This window comes from Ictidomys tridecemlineatus, chromosome 5, assembly GCF_052094955.1.
Source record: "Ictidomys tridecemlineatus isolate mIctTri1 chromosome 5, mIctTri1.hap1, whole genome shotgun sequence".
NCBI classification, from domain to species: Eukaryota; Metazoa; Chordata; class Mammalia; order Rodentia; family Sciuridae; genus Ictidomys; species Ictidomys tridecemlineatus.
Genome location: NC_135481.1, coordinates 81982256 through 81999352, shown reverse-complemented (window position 1 = coordinate 81999352; position 17097 = coordinate 81982256). Strand labels below are relative to the sequence as shown.

Here is a 17097-nt window from a genome sequence, read left to right as displayed (position 1 = left end):
CAACTCATTCTGTTTACTCCTAAAATCAAACTCAGTTTTGTCTGTCTCTAACAACTGCCCTCTTAACATTATCCTTACTGGTTCATGATGAGCATTGTTATTTTTTTTTCTTTTACTTTTAAATATGTCCCCTTCTGCCCACTCACAATCTTCATTTGAATAGTTTGTATCTTCTAATTTCTGCTAGGATATATAAAAGCTGAAAGATCAGTTGGCCTTTCATGATTCCATGTAGTGCCAGTGGCACTCTCTGAATTGAGGTTGAATCTACCACCTTCTAGCCACAGGACAGTGGGCAGTTCTTGCCTCAGTTTTCTCATCTGCAAAATGGAAGTGATAACAGTATCTATCTTACATGGTCATTGTGAGACTTCAATAATATATGGTATATAAAATACTTAAACAGGTCCTGGCACAAAGTGAATACTTATTGTTTCAGCTAGAATTATCTGGACAAGGACATTCATTAATATTTTAATCTTGGAATACTAAGAAAGATGTAAATACATTTTAATAGCAGAGGATGATCAGTTTTTTTTATAGAGTGAAAATAGTTTACTTTTTTCATTCTAATTTCTTATATATGACAGCAGAATGAATTACAGTTCATATTATACATATAGAGCACAATTGTTCATATCTCTGGTTGATACAAAGTATATTCAGACCATTCCTGTCTTTATACATGTACTTAGGGAATGATGTCCATCTCATTCCACCATCTATCCTAGCCTCATACCCTCTCCCTTCCCTTCCCACCCCTTTGCCCTATCTAGAGTTTGTCAAATTCTCCCTTGCTCCTCCTCCCAACCCCACTATGAATCAGCTTCCTTTTATCAGAGAACACATTCGGCATTTGGTTTTTGGGGATTGGCTAACTTCACTTAGCATTATATTCTCCAACTCCATCCATTTACCTGCAAATGCCATGATTTGTCTCTATTTTTGCTGAGTAGTATTCTTCGTGTATATATACAACATTTTCTTCATCCATTCATCTATTGAAGGGTTTCTAAGTTGGTTCCACAGTTTAGCTATTGTGAATTGTGCTACTATAAACATTGATGTGGCTGTGATTCTGTAGTATGCTGTTTTTAAGTCCTTTGGGTATATACCGAGTATTGGGATAGCTGGGTCAAAAGGTGATTCCATTCCCAGTTTTCCGAGGTATCTCCATACTTCTTTCTATATTGGCTGCACCAATTTGCAGTCCCACCAGCAATGTATGAGTGTGCCTTTTTTCACTACATCCTTGCCAATACTCATTGTTGTTTGTATTCTTAATCACTTCCATTCTGACTGGAGTGAGATGAAATCTTAGAGTTGTTTTGATTTGCATTTCTCTAGCTAGAGAGATTGAACATTTTTTCATATATTTGTTGACTGATTATATATCCTCTACTGAGAAATGTCAGTTCAGTTTCTTGGCCCATTTATTGATTTTTTTTTATATATATACTTTTTGAGTTTTTATATACCTTAGAGATTAGTACTGTGAGGTGCAAGTGGTAAAAATTTGCTCCCAAGATGTAGACTCTCTATTCATTTCATTGATTGTTTCTTTTGCTGAGAAGAAACTTTTTAGTTTGAATTCATCCCACTTATTAATTCTTGATCTTAAATCTTACACTATAAGAGTCTTATTAAGGAAGTAGGTGCCTAATCTGATATGATGGAGATTTGGGCCTACTTTTTCTTCTATTAGATGCAGGGTCTCTGGTTTAATTCCTAGGTCCTTGATCCACTATGAGTTGAGTTTTGTGCATGGTGAGAGATAGGGGTTTAATTTCATTTTATTGTATATGAATTTCCAGTTTTCCCAGCACTATTTGTTGAAGAGACTGTGGGTTTGTCTCTGTGTCCTCTGTTCTGTACCATTGGTCTACAGGTCTATTTTGGTGCCAATACCATGCTGCTTTTGATACTGTCACTCTGTAGTATAGTTTAAGGTCTGGTATAGTGATGCTTCCTGCTTCACTCTTCTTGCTAAAGATTGCTCTAGCTTTAGCTATTCTGGGTCTCTTATTTTTCCAGATGAATTTCATGATTGCTTTTTCTATTTCTATGAGGAATGTCATTGGGATTTTGATTGAATTGCATTAAATCTGTATAATGCTTTTGGTAGAATGGTCATTTTCACAATATTAATTCTGCCTATCCAAGAACAAGGGAAATCTTTCCATATTCTAAGGTCTTCTTTAATTTCTTTTTTTAGTGTTTTGTAGTTTTCGTTGTAGAGGTCTTTCACCTCTTTTGTTAGGCTGATCCCCAAGTATTTTTTTTTTTGAGGCTATTATAAATGGGGTAGTTTTCCTCGTATACAGAAATGCCTTTGATTTATGGGTGTTGATTTTATATCCTGCTACTTTGATGAATCAATTTACTAGTTCTAGAAATTTGCTGGTGGAATTTTTTAGGTCTTCTAAGTATAGAATCATATTGTCAGCAAATAGTACTAATTTGAATTCTTCTTTTCCTATGTGTATCCCTTTAATTTCTTTTGTCTGTCTAATTTCTCTGGCCAGTGTTTCAAGAACTATGTTAAATAGAAGTGGTGAAAGAGGGCATCTCTGTCTTGTTCAAGTTTTTAATGAGAATGCCTTCAATTTTTATCCATTGAGAATGATGTTGGCCTGAGGCTTAGCATAGATAGCTTTTACAATGTTGAGATATGTTCCTGTTATCCCTAGGTTTTTTAATGTTTTGAACATGAAGGGATGCTGTATTTTGTCGAATGCTTTTTCTGCATCTATTGAGATGGTCATATGGTTCTTATCTTTAAGGCTACTGATGTGATGAATTACATTTATTGATTTCCATATGTTGAACCAACTTTGCATCCCTGGAATGAATCCCACTTGATCATGGTACACTATCTTTTTGATATGTTTTTATATTCGATTTGCCAGAATTTTATTGAGAATATTTGCATCTATGTTCATTAGAGATATTGGTCTGAAGTTTTCTTTCTTTGATGTGTCTTTGCCTGGTTTTGGAATCAGGGTGACATTGGCCTCATAGAACGAATTTGGAAGTGCTCCCTCTTTTTTTATTTCCTGAAATAAATTGAAGAATATTGGTTTTAGTTCTTCTTTAAAGGTCTTGTAGAACTTGGCTGTGTATCCACCTGGGGTTTTTCTTGGTTGGTGGTAGGCTTTTGATGGCTTCTTCTATTTCATCACTTGAAATTGATCTGTTTAAATTGTGTATATCATCCTGATTCAATTTGGGGAAACCATATGACTAGAAATTTGTCAATGCCTTTGGTATTTTCTATTTATTGGAGTACAAGTTTTCAAAATAATTTCTAATAATCTTCTGTATTTTTGTAATGTCTGTTGCAATATTTCCTTTTTTATCAAATATGTTACTAATTTGAGTTTTCTTTCTCTTTCTCTTTGTTAGCATGGCTAAGGGTCTGTAAGTTTTATTTATTTTTTTAAAGAATCAACTTTTTGTTTTGTCAATATTTTAAATTATTTCTTTTGTTTCAATTTCATTGATTTTTAGCTCTGATTTTAATTATTTTCTATCTTCTACTGCTTTTAGTGTTTATTTGTTCTTCTTTTTCTAGGGCTTTGAGATGTAATGTTAAGTCATTTATTTGTTGACTTTTTCTTCTTTTAAGGAATGAACTCTACGCAATGAATTTTCCTCTTACTACTGCCTTCATAGTGTCTCAAGAGATTTCAATACATTGTATCTATGTTTTTATTCACCTGTAAAAAATTTTTAATCTCCTCCTTGATGTCTTTTGCAAACTGTTGCAGTAATTCACGTGCAGGTCAGCATGAGAAAGAAAGAAGAAGCAGAGCAAGAAAAGCAGTAGCAGAATAAAAAGTCCTTTATTATATACAAGCAATCTTTTTATAGTATTGTGAACAAAGAAGGCAGCCTTCCAACAGCAATAAATCAGGTCTTTCAGCTAATTAAACATAGCATAAAGAAGTTTTACTTTCTAATCAGAAGTGACCCGCTTCTCATGGCTGATCTACTCTGGGCCTGGAGCATGCCGAGCTCTGCTCTTGTTAAGAACAGATAATAAAATTTTTCTCAGCGCCCTCCTAGCCCACTTGGCAGAACATCCCGTTTGCAGGCAAGTCCTCCCAAGGACAGCAGACACCTTGTTTTCAAGCATGTATGCTGTTACCTTATCTAAACCTTGAAGGAGCCTCTCGTTTGCGAGCAGGCCCTCCCAAGGACAGCAGACACCTCGTTTTCAAGCATGTCCACTGTTACCTATCTATACCTTGACGTAATATCCCGTTTGCAGGCAGACTCCATCAAGGACAGTAATAGTAACGCAGTCACATCTGATTCTCTACACAACCCATTGTACATTCAGTAGCATATTGTTTAGTCTCCAGGTAATGTATTAGCTTTTATTTTTACTTTATCGTTGATTTCTAATTTCATTCCATTTTGATCTGATATAGTGCAGGGTAGTATCTCTACTTTTTTATATTTGCTAAGAGTAGCTTTGTGGAGCTGTAGCTCAGCGTGCAGAGTGCTTGCCTAGCATGTGCAAGGCACTGGGTTCAATCCTCAGCAACACATAAAACTGAACAAATAAAATAAAGGCATTCTGTCCATCTACAACTACAACTCTATCTTAGAGGAGGATCCATGTGCTGCTGAGAATAAAGTATATTTGTTCATTGAAGGATGAAATATTCTATATATTTTGGCTAAGTCTAAGTTATTGATTATATTTTGAGTTCCATAGTTTCTTTGTTCAGCTTTTGTTTGGACCATCTATCCAGTGATGAAAGAGGTGTGTTAAAGTCACCCAGAATTATTGTGTTGTGGTCTGTTTAACTCTTGAACTTGAGAAGAATTTGTTTGATGAAGGTAGATGCTCCATTATTTGGGGCATATAAATTTATTATTGTTATATCTTGTTGATGAATGTTTCCTTTAAGCAGTGTGAAATATCCTTCTTTATCCCTTTTGATTAACTTTGATTTGAAGTCTACTTTATTTGATACAAAGATAGGAACCCCTTCTTACTTCCACAGACCATGTGAGTGATATGATTTTCCCCAAACTTTCACCTTCAGTCTGTGGATATCTTTTCCTATGAGATGAGTCTCTTGGAGGCAGTATATTGCTGGGTCTTATAATTTTATATTATAAATATAATATATAATTATTATAATGAGCCTTGGTGTGAATTTGTTGTACATTTGATGTCCTGTAAGCCTCCTGAATTTGGTTTTCCAATTCATTCTTCATGTTTGGAAAATTTTCTGATATATTATTTCATTGAATAGATTTTTTCATTCCTTTGGTTTGGTACTCTATGCCTTCCTCTATCCTGATAACTCTTAAATTTGGTCTTTTTATGCTATCGCATATTCTTGAATGTTCTTTTCATAGTTTCTTACCATTTTTACTGTGTGGTCTACATTCTTTTCAAGATTATATATTTTGTCCTCATTGTCTGAGGTCCTGTCTTCCAAGTGGTGATGCTTTCAATTGAACTTCTAATTTTGCTTATTGTTTTTTCACTTCAAGGATTTCTGGGGTTTTTTTTTAGAACCACTATCTCCCTATTGAAGTAATCTTTTGCTTCCTATATTTTTCATGTAGCTCATTGTCAAAAAGATCTTTTGCTGCCTGTATTTGCTCACTTACATCATCCTTTAAGTCATAGAACATTTTAATTATGAGCATCCTGATCTCCTTCTCTGTAATTTCTTCTGCTGTGCCATGGATTCTAATAATATGGTTTCTTTATTTGTTTGGAGCACTTTCTTCCCTTGTCTTTTCATATTGCTTGTGTGTCTTCCATTTTAGTACTGTGGATCTAAGGCATAACTGTTTTTACCCTATAGCCTTATAGTGTCCCTGTAGGGATCCAATATCTCTCCTTTGAGGCGAAGGACAATATTAGCAGCTCCCAATATAACAATATCCACCCTAAAAAACAAATGTTTGCTATTAAAATGTTTACAGTTTGGTCACAATGTACAGAAATAATAAATTCAATTATTATCTACAATATACTCAGTAGGTTTGTAAAAGGGTTACAATTTCTAATGGTGGACAAAGAACCTGGAGTGAGGAGTAGGATGATATGATGAGGAGGTAGAAGGTGACAATGTAGAGTTATTATATCTTAGGAAGTATGAAAGAGAAATCTAAAGAGGAAGATTAGTAACAGGAGAAGGGAGAGGAAGTAATTTGGGATAGACAAGTAGGTGGGAAGACAGTAGAGTACATAAAACGAAGACACATATATATTAAGAAAAATAAAAAATGTTAAAATTGTAGAAACTGGTGGAGAAAACAGAAAAAATATATACAACACAACTGTAATATACTATTCAGACATGTCAGTCCTCAAAATCCTAAGTCATAGTACTTGGTTTCACATGTTGGGGATGTGAGGGCAGGAGAATAGAGAGAGAGAGGAAAAAAAAATCTTGAAGGAAGAAACAGGTATTGTTTTGGTTGGAGATCAGTATCTTTCCTGCTTCCCTTTTCATCTAATAGGTGGGATCATCTATTATTAGTTGGTATGTCCACCCTCAGGCTGGTGAAAGTAACCAGGGTATCACTGTGTGGGGGTAGTGGCTGCTGGAGAAAGCGGTAGTTAGAAACTGGGTACCTGGCCAGCTACAGTTCCAAACCTGGAGTTGCCCCCACTGAAGATGGTGATGAAAGTGACCCAAGATGGAGGCACCTGCTTTCAGTGGTGGAGTGTTGAGTTGGGCGGGGGGAGCCGAGAACGATAGTATTGGACGATGAGTTCAGAGATTATCTCTGTGCCTTGCAGTGTGTGGCTATCAGTTGACTTCAGAGCCTGTGTGAGGTTCTCGGGTGCAGGCAGGCTACTGCATGTAAGGGACTATCTCTGCTGCTGCAGAGTCCCATGAAGGCGGCTACCAAGGTAGCCCCACATTGGTAGATGGGGAGTGGTGGTGAGATTTCCTACTTATGGGAAGCTCCAGGGTGTCCTACATGGGAGAAGCAGCATCTGTGATTTCTCTAGTGTGGGTAGCTAAAAGTTCTGTGTGGGTGCTGCTGCCACTGAGGGTCTCACTTGGGTACCCAGTAGTCCTGCCTGAGCGAGTACTTGGGAGACCTACTCTGAAGTTGAGGACTGGAGCCCTGGACGGCTTGGGACATGATTTCTGCCCTGGAGCAAGAATATTGCTAGCAGAGAAGCAGTATTTTCACTACTTGAGTCCCAGGTCACTGAGCGACACAGAATACTGCCTCCCTCTGGCCTGCCATCTTGGATCCCTAGTTTACTTTTTTTGATGTTCATCAGCATGCCACTCACTGAGAGGAGCTAATTTGATTTAAACTGGATCAGATATCACACCTGATTTCTCTGTCCATCAAGAAACATGAATCCTATGGGTACGGTGGCGCATGCCTGTAATCCCAGTGGCTCAGGAAGCTGAAGTAGGAGGATCTCAAGTTCAAAGCCAGCTTCAGCAAAAGTGAGACACTAAACATCCCAGTGAAACCCTGTCTTTAAATAAAATACAAAACAGGGCTGGGGACATGGCTCAGTAGTCTAGTGCCCCTGAGTTTAATACCTAGTACTAAAAAGAAGAAAAAAAGAAATGTAAATTCTTCTGAGGGGGGAATGCCACATGTTCACATACACATACAAACAAACAACAAAAGAAAACTAGCAGTTTATGGGGGTGGCTAAACTGCCCCTTGATAACCAAGGACCATCTCTTCTGTGATTAAACAGAGCCACACTCAGCCATAGTTGAGGCATGAGTGGAATGGGCTCATTCAAGAATATACTTCCCTTAAATTTTTCACTTAATTTTTTTTTATGTCAGGAAATCAACTTTACAGTGATATTTGCTTGTATCTTTTTATGCATTTAGCCTCATCACAAATCCTTTTCAGGGGGAAAAAAAAGTGAATGTGAAAGAAGAAGGGCATAGAAACTGGAGGATTCTGTTTCAGTTCCAGGATGTTGGGTTGGGAAGAAATGCAGGTTCTTCACCTGGCTCTGAAACTGTGTCTCTGGAAGAGCTGTTTTTAAGCTGGCAGTGTGTTACTGAGGGAGGAACAGACTTTGGATTAAGATCCAGGTTCAAATCCTGCTTCTGCCAGAGGAGAGGTCACTCACCTTTGACCCTTAGTTTCCTCATCTGTAAAAGACTATACTCAGCACCACCTCCTGGAGTTTTTTGACTGCACAGTATCGACTTCCTGCTGTATACTTCCTTTTTCTTTTTTTAGAGCATTTTCAATTTTATTTTGGCCTAAAAGTCATGTCATAAAAAAAAAAAAATCCCTAGGCTTTGACTCCACAATGAAGGGAAAATATCTTGTTTTCCACTTCAAATGTGTATCAGTTAGCTAAGGACTAGCAAATTATGTTTTTTACAAACCAATAAGTATATATTTGCATGTACTTTCACTGCTTCTTGGTCTTTAAAGAGATTGATGCTTTAGAAAGTTTAAAAGTTAAGTTGAAAAAAAAAACTTATGATAGAACTTCGAAAATACAAATGATTTGAAAATAGGATCTGTGCTGCCAACTGGTGAGAACCTGCTGTAGTTCCATTTTCTTCTAAGTTTAATGACTGAGATTTCTTTTGGAGTTTGAGTCCTTGTTTGGCCCCAGTCATGAGGTTATGGACTCTCAGAGCCTGTATGAGATATGAATGTGCTAAGGGATCTACCCAGAAGGAAGCAATTAGACCATGAGAAGGTGGGGAGTACTTGGGCCTCTGGATTGTATCACCTTCCATATGACCTGGACAGCTTGTGAGAAAGGCAGAGAAAGGCAATGGAAGAAGGGGCAGAGAGGGAAAGTAGGAATTTGGTGGTAGAAAATGATGGGAAAGAGAGTGACCAGCTACATGACTAGAAGTTTGAATAATGAAGACTGAAATGTGGACTTTCAAAAGTTTGTGATTCAGCTTGTGGCAATAAGTTGAATATGCATAAAATGTGCTTTTTATGTAGTGCAGTTGGCAGCACTGAACTGTCATGAAGAAAATCTGATTTTTATAGTCATCTTTGATTCTCCAGGTAAGTAAGTAGGAACTCCGAGTCTTAGAGAAACACCAGACAGATCAATATTAACCACAGGAACAAATTTAGGTACAGAGAAGATTCTGATATAGACTGTTTTAGTCAGCATTTTTATTGCTGTGACCAAAAATACCTGACAAGAGCAACTTAGAGAAGGAAAAGTTTATTTGGGGTTCATGGTTTCAGAGGTCTCAGTCCATAGGGTTCTGACTCTTTGGGTTTGGGCCTGAGGTGAGGCAGCATACCACAGGGGAAGGGCCTAGTAGAGGAAAGCTGCTGAGTTCATGGCAGGGTCAGGAAGCAGAGAGGAGGAGAAGGAGCCGCAAGGAAGATGCACCCTCCCAGGGTGCACCCACTGAATCATCTCCTCCAATCCTGTCCTACCTGTCCACAGTTACCACCCAGTCCATTCAAACTAGAATGGACTGACTAGATGACAGCTCTCACAATCCAGTCATTTCCCCTCTATTTCTGCATCCATAGGAACTTTTGAGAGAAACCTCCTGTTCAAACCATGACATAGAATATGTTTCAAAAGGTCCAAGAGTGTGTCCCTGTTCTTATTTATTGTAAATCTATTTTATTAATGATTAAAATTACTTGAATTTGGTAGGTCAGTGTTTACACATGCTTTATTGTCTGCTGAAAATTTCCCCACAATGGTATTTATTTTTACACTCTAGCAGTGTGCTTTGCACATACTAGGCACTTGATAAATATTTGTTAGTGGAATGAATAAATGATCAGTACTTATGGTACTAGATTTTAAATGGAATTCAAAAATAAGTTTTAAAATATTTTCTCTATTTTCCTATGTTGCTACTTAAGTCAGACTCATTTTCCTACATTCATACCACCAAGATTTAAGCAGAACTTATGAAAATGAGCATCAAACATGGGTTGTATGTGTTTAAATGTGAATACTTTTGCATACCCACCTGGTATATGTATCAAGTGTTACTTCCTTGATCTTTCTAAGGAAGAGAGCCCCATGATATAGGGATAACCCACAGACACTCTACACAGAATACTTGGTAGGGGCTGAGAGAGGTGGAGAAGAAGAATTGACAAAGATAGCAAGAATTGAATGGACTCCAGTTTCACTTGCTTTCATGATTTCTGTATATTCTTGAAACTTACACATAGAAGAAGGAGAGGAAGTAGAAAACTTAGATCTCCTCAAGAGGGAGATATACTTAGTTTTTTATTATTATTACTATAAGGCAGGAACACTGGGATTTTTCAGGTTTCTATTGTGACTGATAAAACTGAGTATGGACAAGAAAAGAGGAAAAGTGCAACAAATAAAAATTGGTACAAATGAGAATATAATTAAAAAAAAAATCCAGAGAGGAGCCTTGAAAGGGCCTTGTTTCTTTGACACCAGACAAACAAACAGTTTTTCTGTTAAGCTGGGCTACAGAGAGATGATCCATAAAAGTTCTCTCAGTTCCCATGCATTTTGCCTAATACGCACCTCAAAAATTGCAGCTACCTATGTAATCATGGTTCTTTCAGGAGATATGATACACATTGTTTAATAATCCTCGGCTAAGAATAACCTTTTATAATGAGGCACCTATCCATTTAGGTACTCTCTCACTGATTTGTTTTTCAGAGAGAAATAAAGTAATTAATAGTCTGTTACTGCTTATATTTTACAAATTATCTCTTACTATTTGTCTTCTTGGATTTAATCAGTCCTTTCCAAAATAATTGACTTCCTGACTTAATTTTTCGCCCAAACCAATTGTTTACACAGATATAGCAACTCAAGTCCAAATTCAATAGTAAAAATGTGGCCAATACTGTAAGTACTATAAAATACTATTTTCACCTCACAATCATCAACCATCTGCTTTGCTGATAAACTTCTATAGATGGTAATATTTCTGTAAGCCCATCTGTTCAACAAAGGGTCTCGATTTTTTAATGAAAATTCCATTATGAGAGTATCAAGAGTTAAGACTTGAGTTTTAATAGTTTCTGTCTCTACTTTTCATAAACTTAATATAAACATCTGAAGGGCTTCATGGTAATCATCAAGTCAGATATGAATTTGTGAAATATTCTAAGTCCTAGGTAGTCTATCAGAAAAAGGAGTTTGGGGAATATCATGCTGAACAGGTGGAAAGCTCTTTTGAGAAGACTGAATGTGGATATGTGTAACTTCTACATTAAGAGTCAAGTATTGGGGAGAAAGTGAAAAACAAAGCAACTCTTAAATTTATGAAAATGCAGGAAAGGAGAAGAAGCTGAAAAACTGGTATCTAAAATATATGAAAAAGGACAAAATGAATTATTTGGCATAGATTACTAGCATTTAGAAAAACTTGTAATATGAAGAAACTAGAAAAATGCTGATTTTTGTGGGTCATTAGAATATATTTTGTAAGGGAATGTAGTTGTGAAATTCATGAAATGTTCTCTTTAGTACACTTTTACCTCATCTAGAAGAAACTCTTCTGAATAATATTTAAAGGAAGCCTCATTAATATCATTAGTTTCGGTTTGGAGGCCAGGATTGATGCATTGAACTACCTCATGCAAAATCATCCAATTGCAATTGTCTAGGTCACAGTTTCTGATTAAACTGTTTCTAATATGATATTTCTTATTGGCTTTACCAAACTACCTGATTAGGATAGATTTTTAAAACACTTTAAAAACCCTTTCATTTGTGAAATCTTAGTAATGTGTCACCTGTGTCCTCTGAGTCTTGACACAGTAGGGTCATTTCAATATAGAAAGCTTTTGCTAGCATTTATAGAATATGGGGAAAATACATGACATACTACCCCATGTGGTAAAATACTGAGCTCCATTTAGGTTGACAATATGAAACTGTGGACAGGACGGTATGATCTGATTCCTTGGGCCTCTGTCCACATCTCTGCTTTGTCCTCTGATAGATAGGAATGTTTCTAAGTGCTATTTTTCTGCCTTTATATTTATAACCCTCCTTGATCCCATATTTCTTTTTCTAATAATTCTTTTGAGACAAATCAATTGCTCAAATTAAAGGATTATGGACCTTAAAGAATTATCTAGTAGAATGCTAAACAGCAAAACATAGCTTCTGAGAAGCATGATAAAAGAAAATGAATATTCGCTATTCTCACTTTGGTTTCAGGATAGCCCAGTTATGCATTAAAGATATTAGTCAAAATTAATAAAAAGGCAAACCTGAAGGAGTTAGTTTAATGGGGAAATAGCATCCCAAGCTTGAAAGTGTGGCAGCCTGCCCTTGCTCATTATGACCTCCAGGTGGTGCTGTTTACCTAGACATGGAAAGCAGACGCTAAGCCCCATGCCTTTGCTTAGGTTTGTACTGGTCTTTCATTTCTTCAAAATATTTTTCGTTTCTGCAGATGTGTTCTTTTAAATGGTCAATAAAATTTTATAGCCACTATTTGAAAAATTGCAAGATTATTGTGATTTGTGCTTGCTAGACAAGAATATTTATGTCCAGACATACCCAGAGTCAGGTGGTTGTGTTTGTTCATCGCCCTTACTCTTCTTCTCTTCCATTTTTCTTAGCACCCAGGCTCAGCCAGACCTTTGGACCGCGGATAGAGCTTGTCCAAGTGCTTATGTGATTTCAGAATATATTTCTAGTTCAGCAAAGGCAACTCAACTCCATAGGCCTCTGAGTAAAGAACACCATCCTTATAAGAATGCTTTTATCACCTAAAGTCAGTGGGCTTTCCTAAAACATCTGATCTGACTTTTTGGCAAGGTGATACTTGACAGACACCAAAAATGTTTTGATGTTTTGAGGTCACCTATGCAGTGATACCCCACAATCCAATCCAGATTCTTCAGGAAAGTGTTCCTAAGGGGGAAGGGGAAATGAAAGAACATGTTTTAAAAATTCGTTTTTGTTTTCCTATTTGGAGAGGTTTCAAGGCCAGGAATAGTAGAAATCTCATCACAGCAAAAATGGCGCTAGGGTGGGTGTGTGAAGTGGTATCACTTTCATCACGGGTGAAGTTTGGAATTTTTAAGTTTGGCTTAAAAAATAACTGACTAATATGCCTTTCTTTTTCTTTTTGCCCTTTATTTTCTCTCATAAGGGGTTTGTCAACAAGCTGGATGAATTTATTCATTGGTTAAATGAAGCCATGGAAACCACTGAGAACTGGACTCCCCCTAAAGCAGAGACAGATGGCCTCAAACTGTACCTGGAGACACACTTGGTAGGAAAGATCATATTGTTCTTATTATCAGTCATTGAAGGACATTAATGTGCTGCTTGTTTGTCTATTTAAAACATCAGTTTTAGTTACCAATAGTCATTACATGCTAGTGAAACCAAATTCTAATGGGGTAAACTATGAAAGCTGAAGATTTATAGGTGTTTCAAGTAATATTATGAAATTTAGAATTTAAAAAATTTTTTTCCAGAAGGGTAAATAACTATTTAAAAATACCTTAGAAAATTTTACTAGTGCCTTGCTCTCTCAAGTGACAATCAAAGGTTTTCCTCTTTTAAAAAAAATAGATTAATGAAAGACAATTTTGATGACCATTCTAAGCTTTCTAGAATTCTTGTAAAATTAATGAGCCTCTCATTATCAAGAGGGTCTACTTTATCTGTTCTACACTGGGTTATTTTAATAAAATATTTAAAACAATGATCTCCATCATTTTTGCTGCTATGTGGATTTTTCAGCAGATAATTAATACAACTGCCATTATACCTGTCCCTGTGCACAGAGAAAACCATGGAGGAGAAAAGTGAAATACACTTGGATGAATATGTTTCTGAGTATGTTAAAAGCAAGAATTATAGACTGGGGGACATTTGATGAACCTCATGAGGTTTTTACTGAATGCTTCAAATGGCCGATATCAATTATGAAGGGGCGGAAACCAAGTAGTAGAGAGTGATAAAGCATGAAGAAAAAGCACATTGTCACAGGAAATGGAAATCCAAGCTTTAAGGGTCTCATCTTCATTCCCCTCACTGATAGCATAAAATTGACAAAGGCAATGAACACGAATCCTTGGGTACCCAACTGTGGGGTTGATTTTCTGCCCCTCTTACAAACTCAGAATTTGGATTGAGTGAACATCGTGTGGGAGTCCTACATATGTGTGTGTTCACAGGGCTGCAGAACTGCTGTCTGTGATGTTAAGTGGGAGACAGAAGGGAGAGACTGTGAGAGGGAGAAAAGAGAGGAGAGCAAGAGAAAGAAAATGTCTTAGTGTTTATGTGTTTGTGTTTTGCAGCATGTTTATATTGTTGCAAGAAAGCCTCAAAATCCTCTTGCTGCATGCAGATAGCTGTACGGATGATAAAAATGACAAAATGTGTGGCAGGGGATGAGCATATTGCTTCCCTTTTTGGAGACCTGAGTTGATGGTGTGTAAAAATGCCAGTGACCCCAACTGCCTCTCTTGTACATGTATTTTTAAATAGTGCCCTTAGTATTCAATTCCCTGTTGAGTACAGTTCCAATTTTTTTTTTTTTTAAAAAAGAGGGCATTTCATAATAGCAAGATAAAGATATTCAGTGCTTTATAATGTAAATTGTATTAATTAGAATGTCAACTTTTCACTGGCATTGTTCTGACAGAAATTCTAATCTGTGTTTAAACAGGAGTATATGAACTTTATTTCACATTAAGTGTGCTGTCTTAATTTTCTTGATTTAATATTTTATGGAAAACACACATTTAGTTTTTGAGGTCCCAGAGGGCATGGGGGCATAAAGAGCACTTTAACTCTAGGTTACTTATTGAAAGCCGGGCTAGGAGAGGCTGAGCCAAGATCTCCTTCTGCTTTAAGAGTTGAGCGATACACCCCTTTAAACCAGTGTGTGCTCCCATTCTCAACTCCAGTACTCCAGAGATCCTTATTTGGTATCCTTGTGTTAGACTCTGTCTCTGTCTATCCCAAAGCTGTCCACTAGAATTGTCTGTGATGAGGGATTATTTTATATTGCACTGTCCTGTACAGGTACCTCTAGCTACATGTGTCTGCTGTGAGCTTGAAATGTGACTAGTGCACCTGAGGAAATGGATTTTTAATTTTAGTTAACTACATTTGAATTTAAGTTGCCACATACCTAGTGACTACTGTTATTCTATCTATCCTTTTAAATTGCAGCATGTTTTAAGGTGAGTTATAGGCATCTGTATCTGCCTCATAATGACATTCTCATCCAAAACGTGAAAATCATTATTTACTTTACTATGGATCTCTATACTGGAGAAACATAGCAGAAGGCCCTTCTTAAGATAGTTCTCTTCAGAATAGCCTTGTTTCTGCCTAATGATTGAACACTTTCTTTGACGAGTTTTCTCCTTGATCATTTCTGATTATGTTGTTGGGAATGGAGACAATTTAGGAATATCTTCTCTACCTTGGCTTTTCAAATAGTAAGAGACTATTACCACTGGATATTAAGTCACAATCACAAATTTCACTTTTGAAATTATGAATAACAATGCCTGACAGTTGCTAAAGCCCTAGAGTGTGTGGATTGCTACTAAGTGACACTTAAGGACAGTCATGGGCTAGGATGTGTCTCAGTGGTAGAGCACCCGCCTAGCATACACCAGCCTCTGGGTTTGATCCCCAGAACTGCAAAAAAAAAAAAATCATTAATAGTTACTGTTCATGCTGTTCATTACTCTAGACATAGCCTGTGGCTCAAAAATCCTTCAAACAGACTAAGTTTTTCTGTCTCTGTGTGTCTATATTGTCCTTTTGACCATTATTGTCATTTATATTTTTATTGCATATTCTTGCTGTCATGCTGAATTAATATTGTTATTCTCAAAGAGAAGGCAAAGAAAGTTTACCTTCCCTTAAAAGCAAATATATAAGTAAGCCTAGAGATTTATATTCCTTACATCCTATGTAAATGACTTTTGCTTCTAACAAGTGGGTAAGTGGTATTTGCAAAGTTATCCAATAGTAGAGATAGCTACATGTTTATTTAAATGACTTTATAGATTCTATAACTTAACATTAAATGAAGAGAGGCACAATCCCATAGAGTGAGAATCTACCCTAGTATAATAGCTGGCACCCTGTAATATTAATTGTAAAGAAAAACAAATATAAAAATCATAACAAAAGTTGTACATTTATATTTTGATATTTGATTCAATTATTTTCCATGATGGTAACCAAGGGTTTTCACCAACACAAATCAATTAAAGCTTTATAATACTTTTATGAGAGATATGAAGGAGCTTTATTTTAACAGTAAGAAATACTGTGAAATTGCAATTATACATCAATGATTTTCCATGATAATTAATCTTCTGCTTGAAACCTGGCTGCTCCTTTCAAAACTGTAATTCCTATCTTCTTAGAAAATGACATTTCAAGAAAATGTCATTTTGGAAGTGTATTTTGGGGGGTATCGAACAATCCTTCTTTGAAAATCACTTCTAAAATAGCATTATATTGGTCTATTCTTGAATAGACTCAGTTCTCTGTTTCTTCCCTCACCTCTGTCTTTCTACTACTTTTAAGAACAGCTTTATGGAGGTACAATTGTCATAAATGGTATACTTTTAAGTATACGATATTATGTTTTGACAACCTGCAAATCATATATGCCCATGAAATCATTACTATAATCAAGGTAATGAACACACTCATCCACCCACAAAAGATTCTTCATGACTCTTTGTAATTCCTCTCTCCTTCTCTTTCCATTACTCGGCAATCACTGATCTGCTTTATATCATTATTGGATTTGTATTTTCTAGAATTTTATGTGAGTGAAACAAACATATGCATTCTTTTGGTGGGGAAGAGGTCTGGTTTCCTTCGTTCAGCATACTTATTTTGAGATGTGTTTCCCTTGTCAGTTGCATTCCTTTTTATTGCTGAGTAGTAGTCCATTACATGGAAGTACAATGGTTCATCTATTCACATGCTGATGGATGTTTAAGCTGTTTTCCCCACAATCTTTTTGATTGATCACATTTGAGCAGAACTATAATAAATAAAAGCATAGTAAATACACATCATAAATAGCTCTTGGCAAGCTCTTTAGATTTTTTTCTCTTAAGAGAGTTTATTAATTTTTATCTTTTAAGAGGATCTTC

General features: G+C 36.3%; 1 protein-coding gene across 5 annotated transcripts in view; it reads left to right on the top strand.

Moving 5' to 3' along the window:
• Positions 1 to 17097, top strand: part of Akap6 (A-kinase anchoring protein 6) — a 499805-nt gene that overhangs the window by 246489 nt on the left and 236219 nt on the right. For all 5 annotated transcript variants that reach the window (XM_021724690.3, XM_040275774.2, XM_040275773.2 and 2 more), the window contains one exon: positions 13098 to 13220. In XM_021724690.3, the coding sequence (XP_021580365.2) occupies positions 13098 to 13220 (123 nt within the window). The remainder of the gene's footprint in view (positions 1 to 13097; positions 13221 to 17097) is intronic.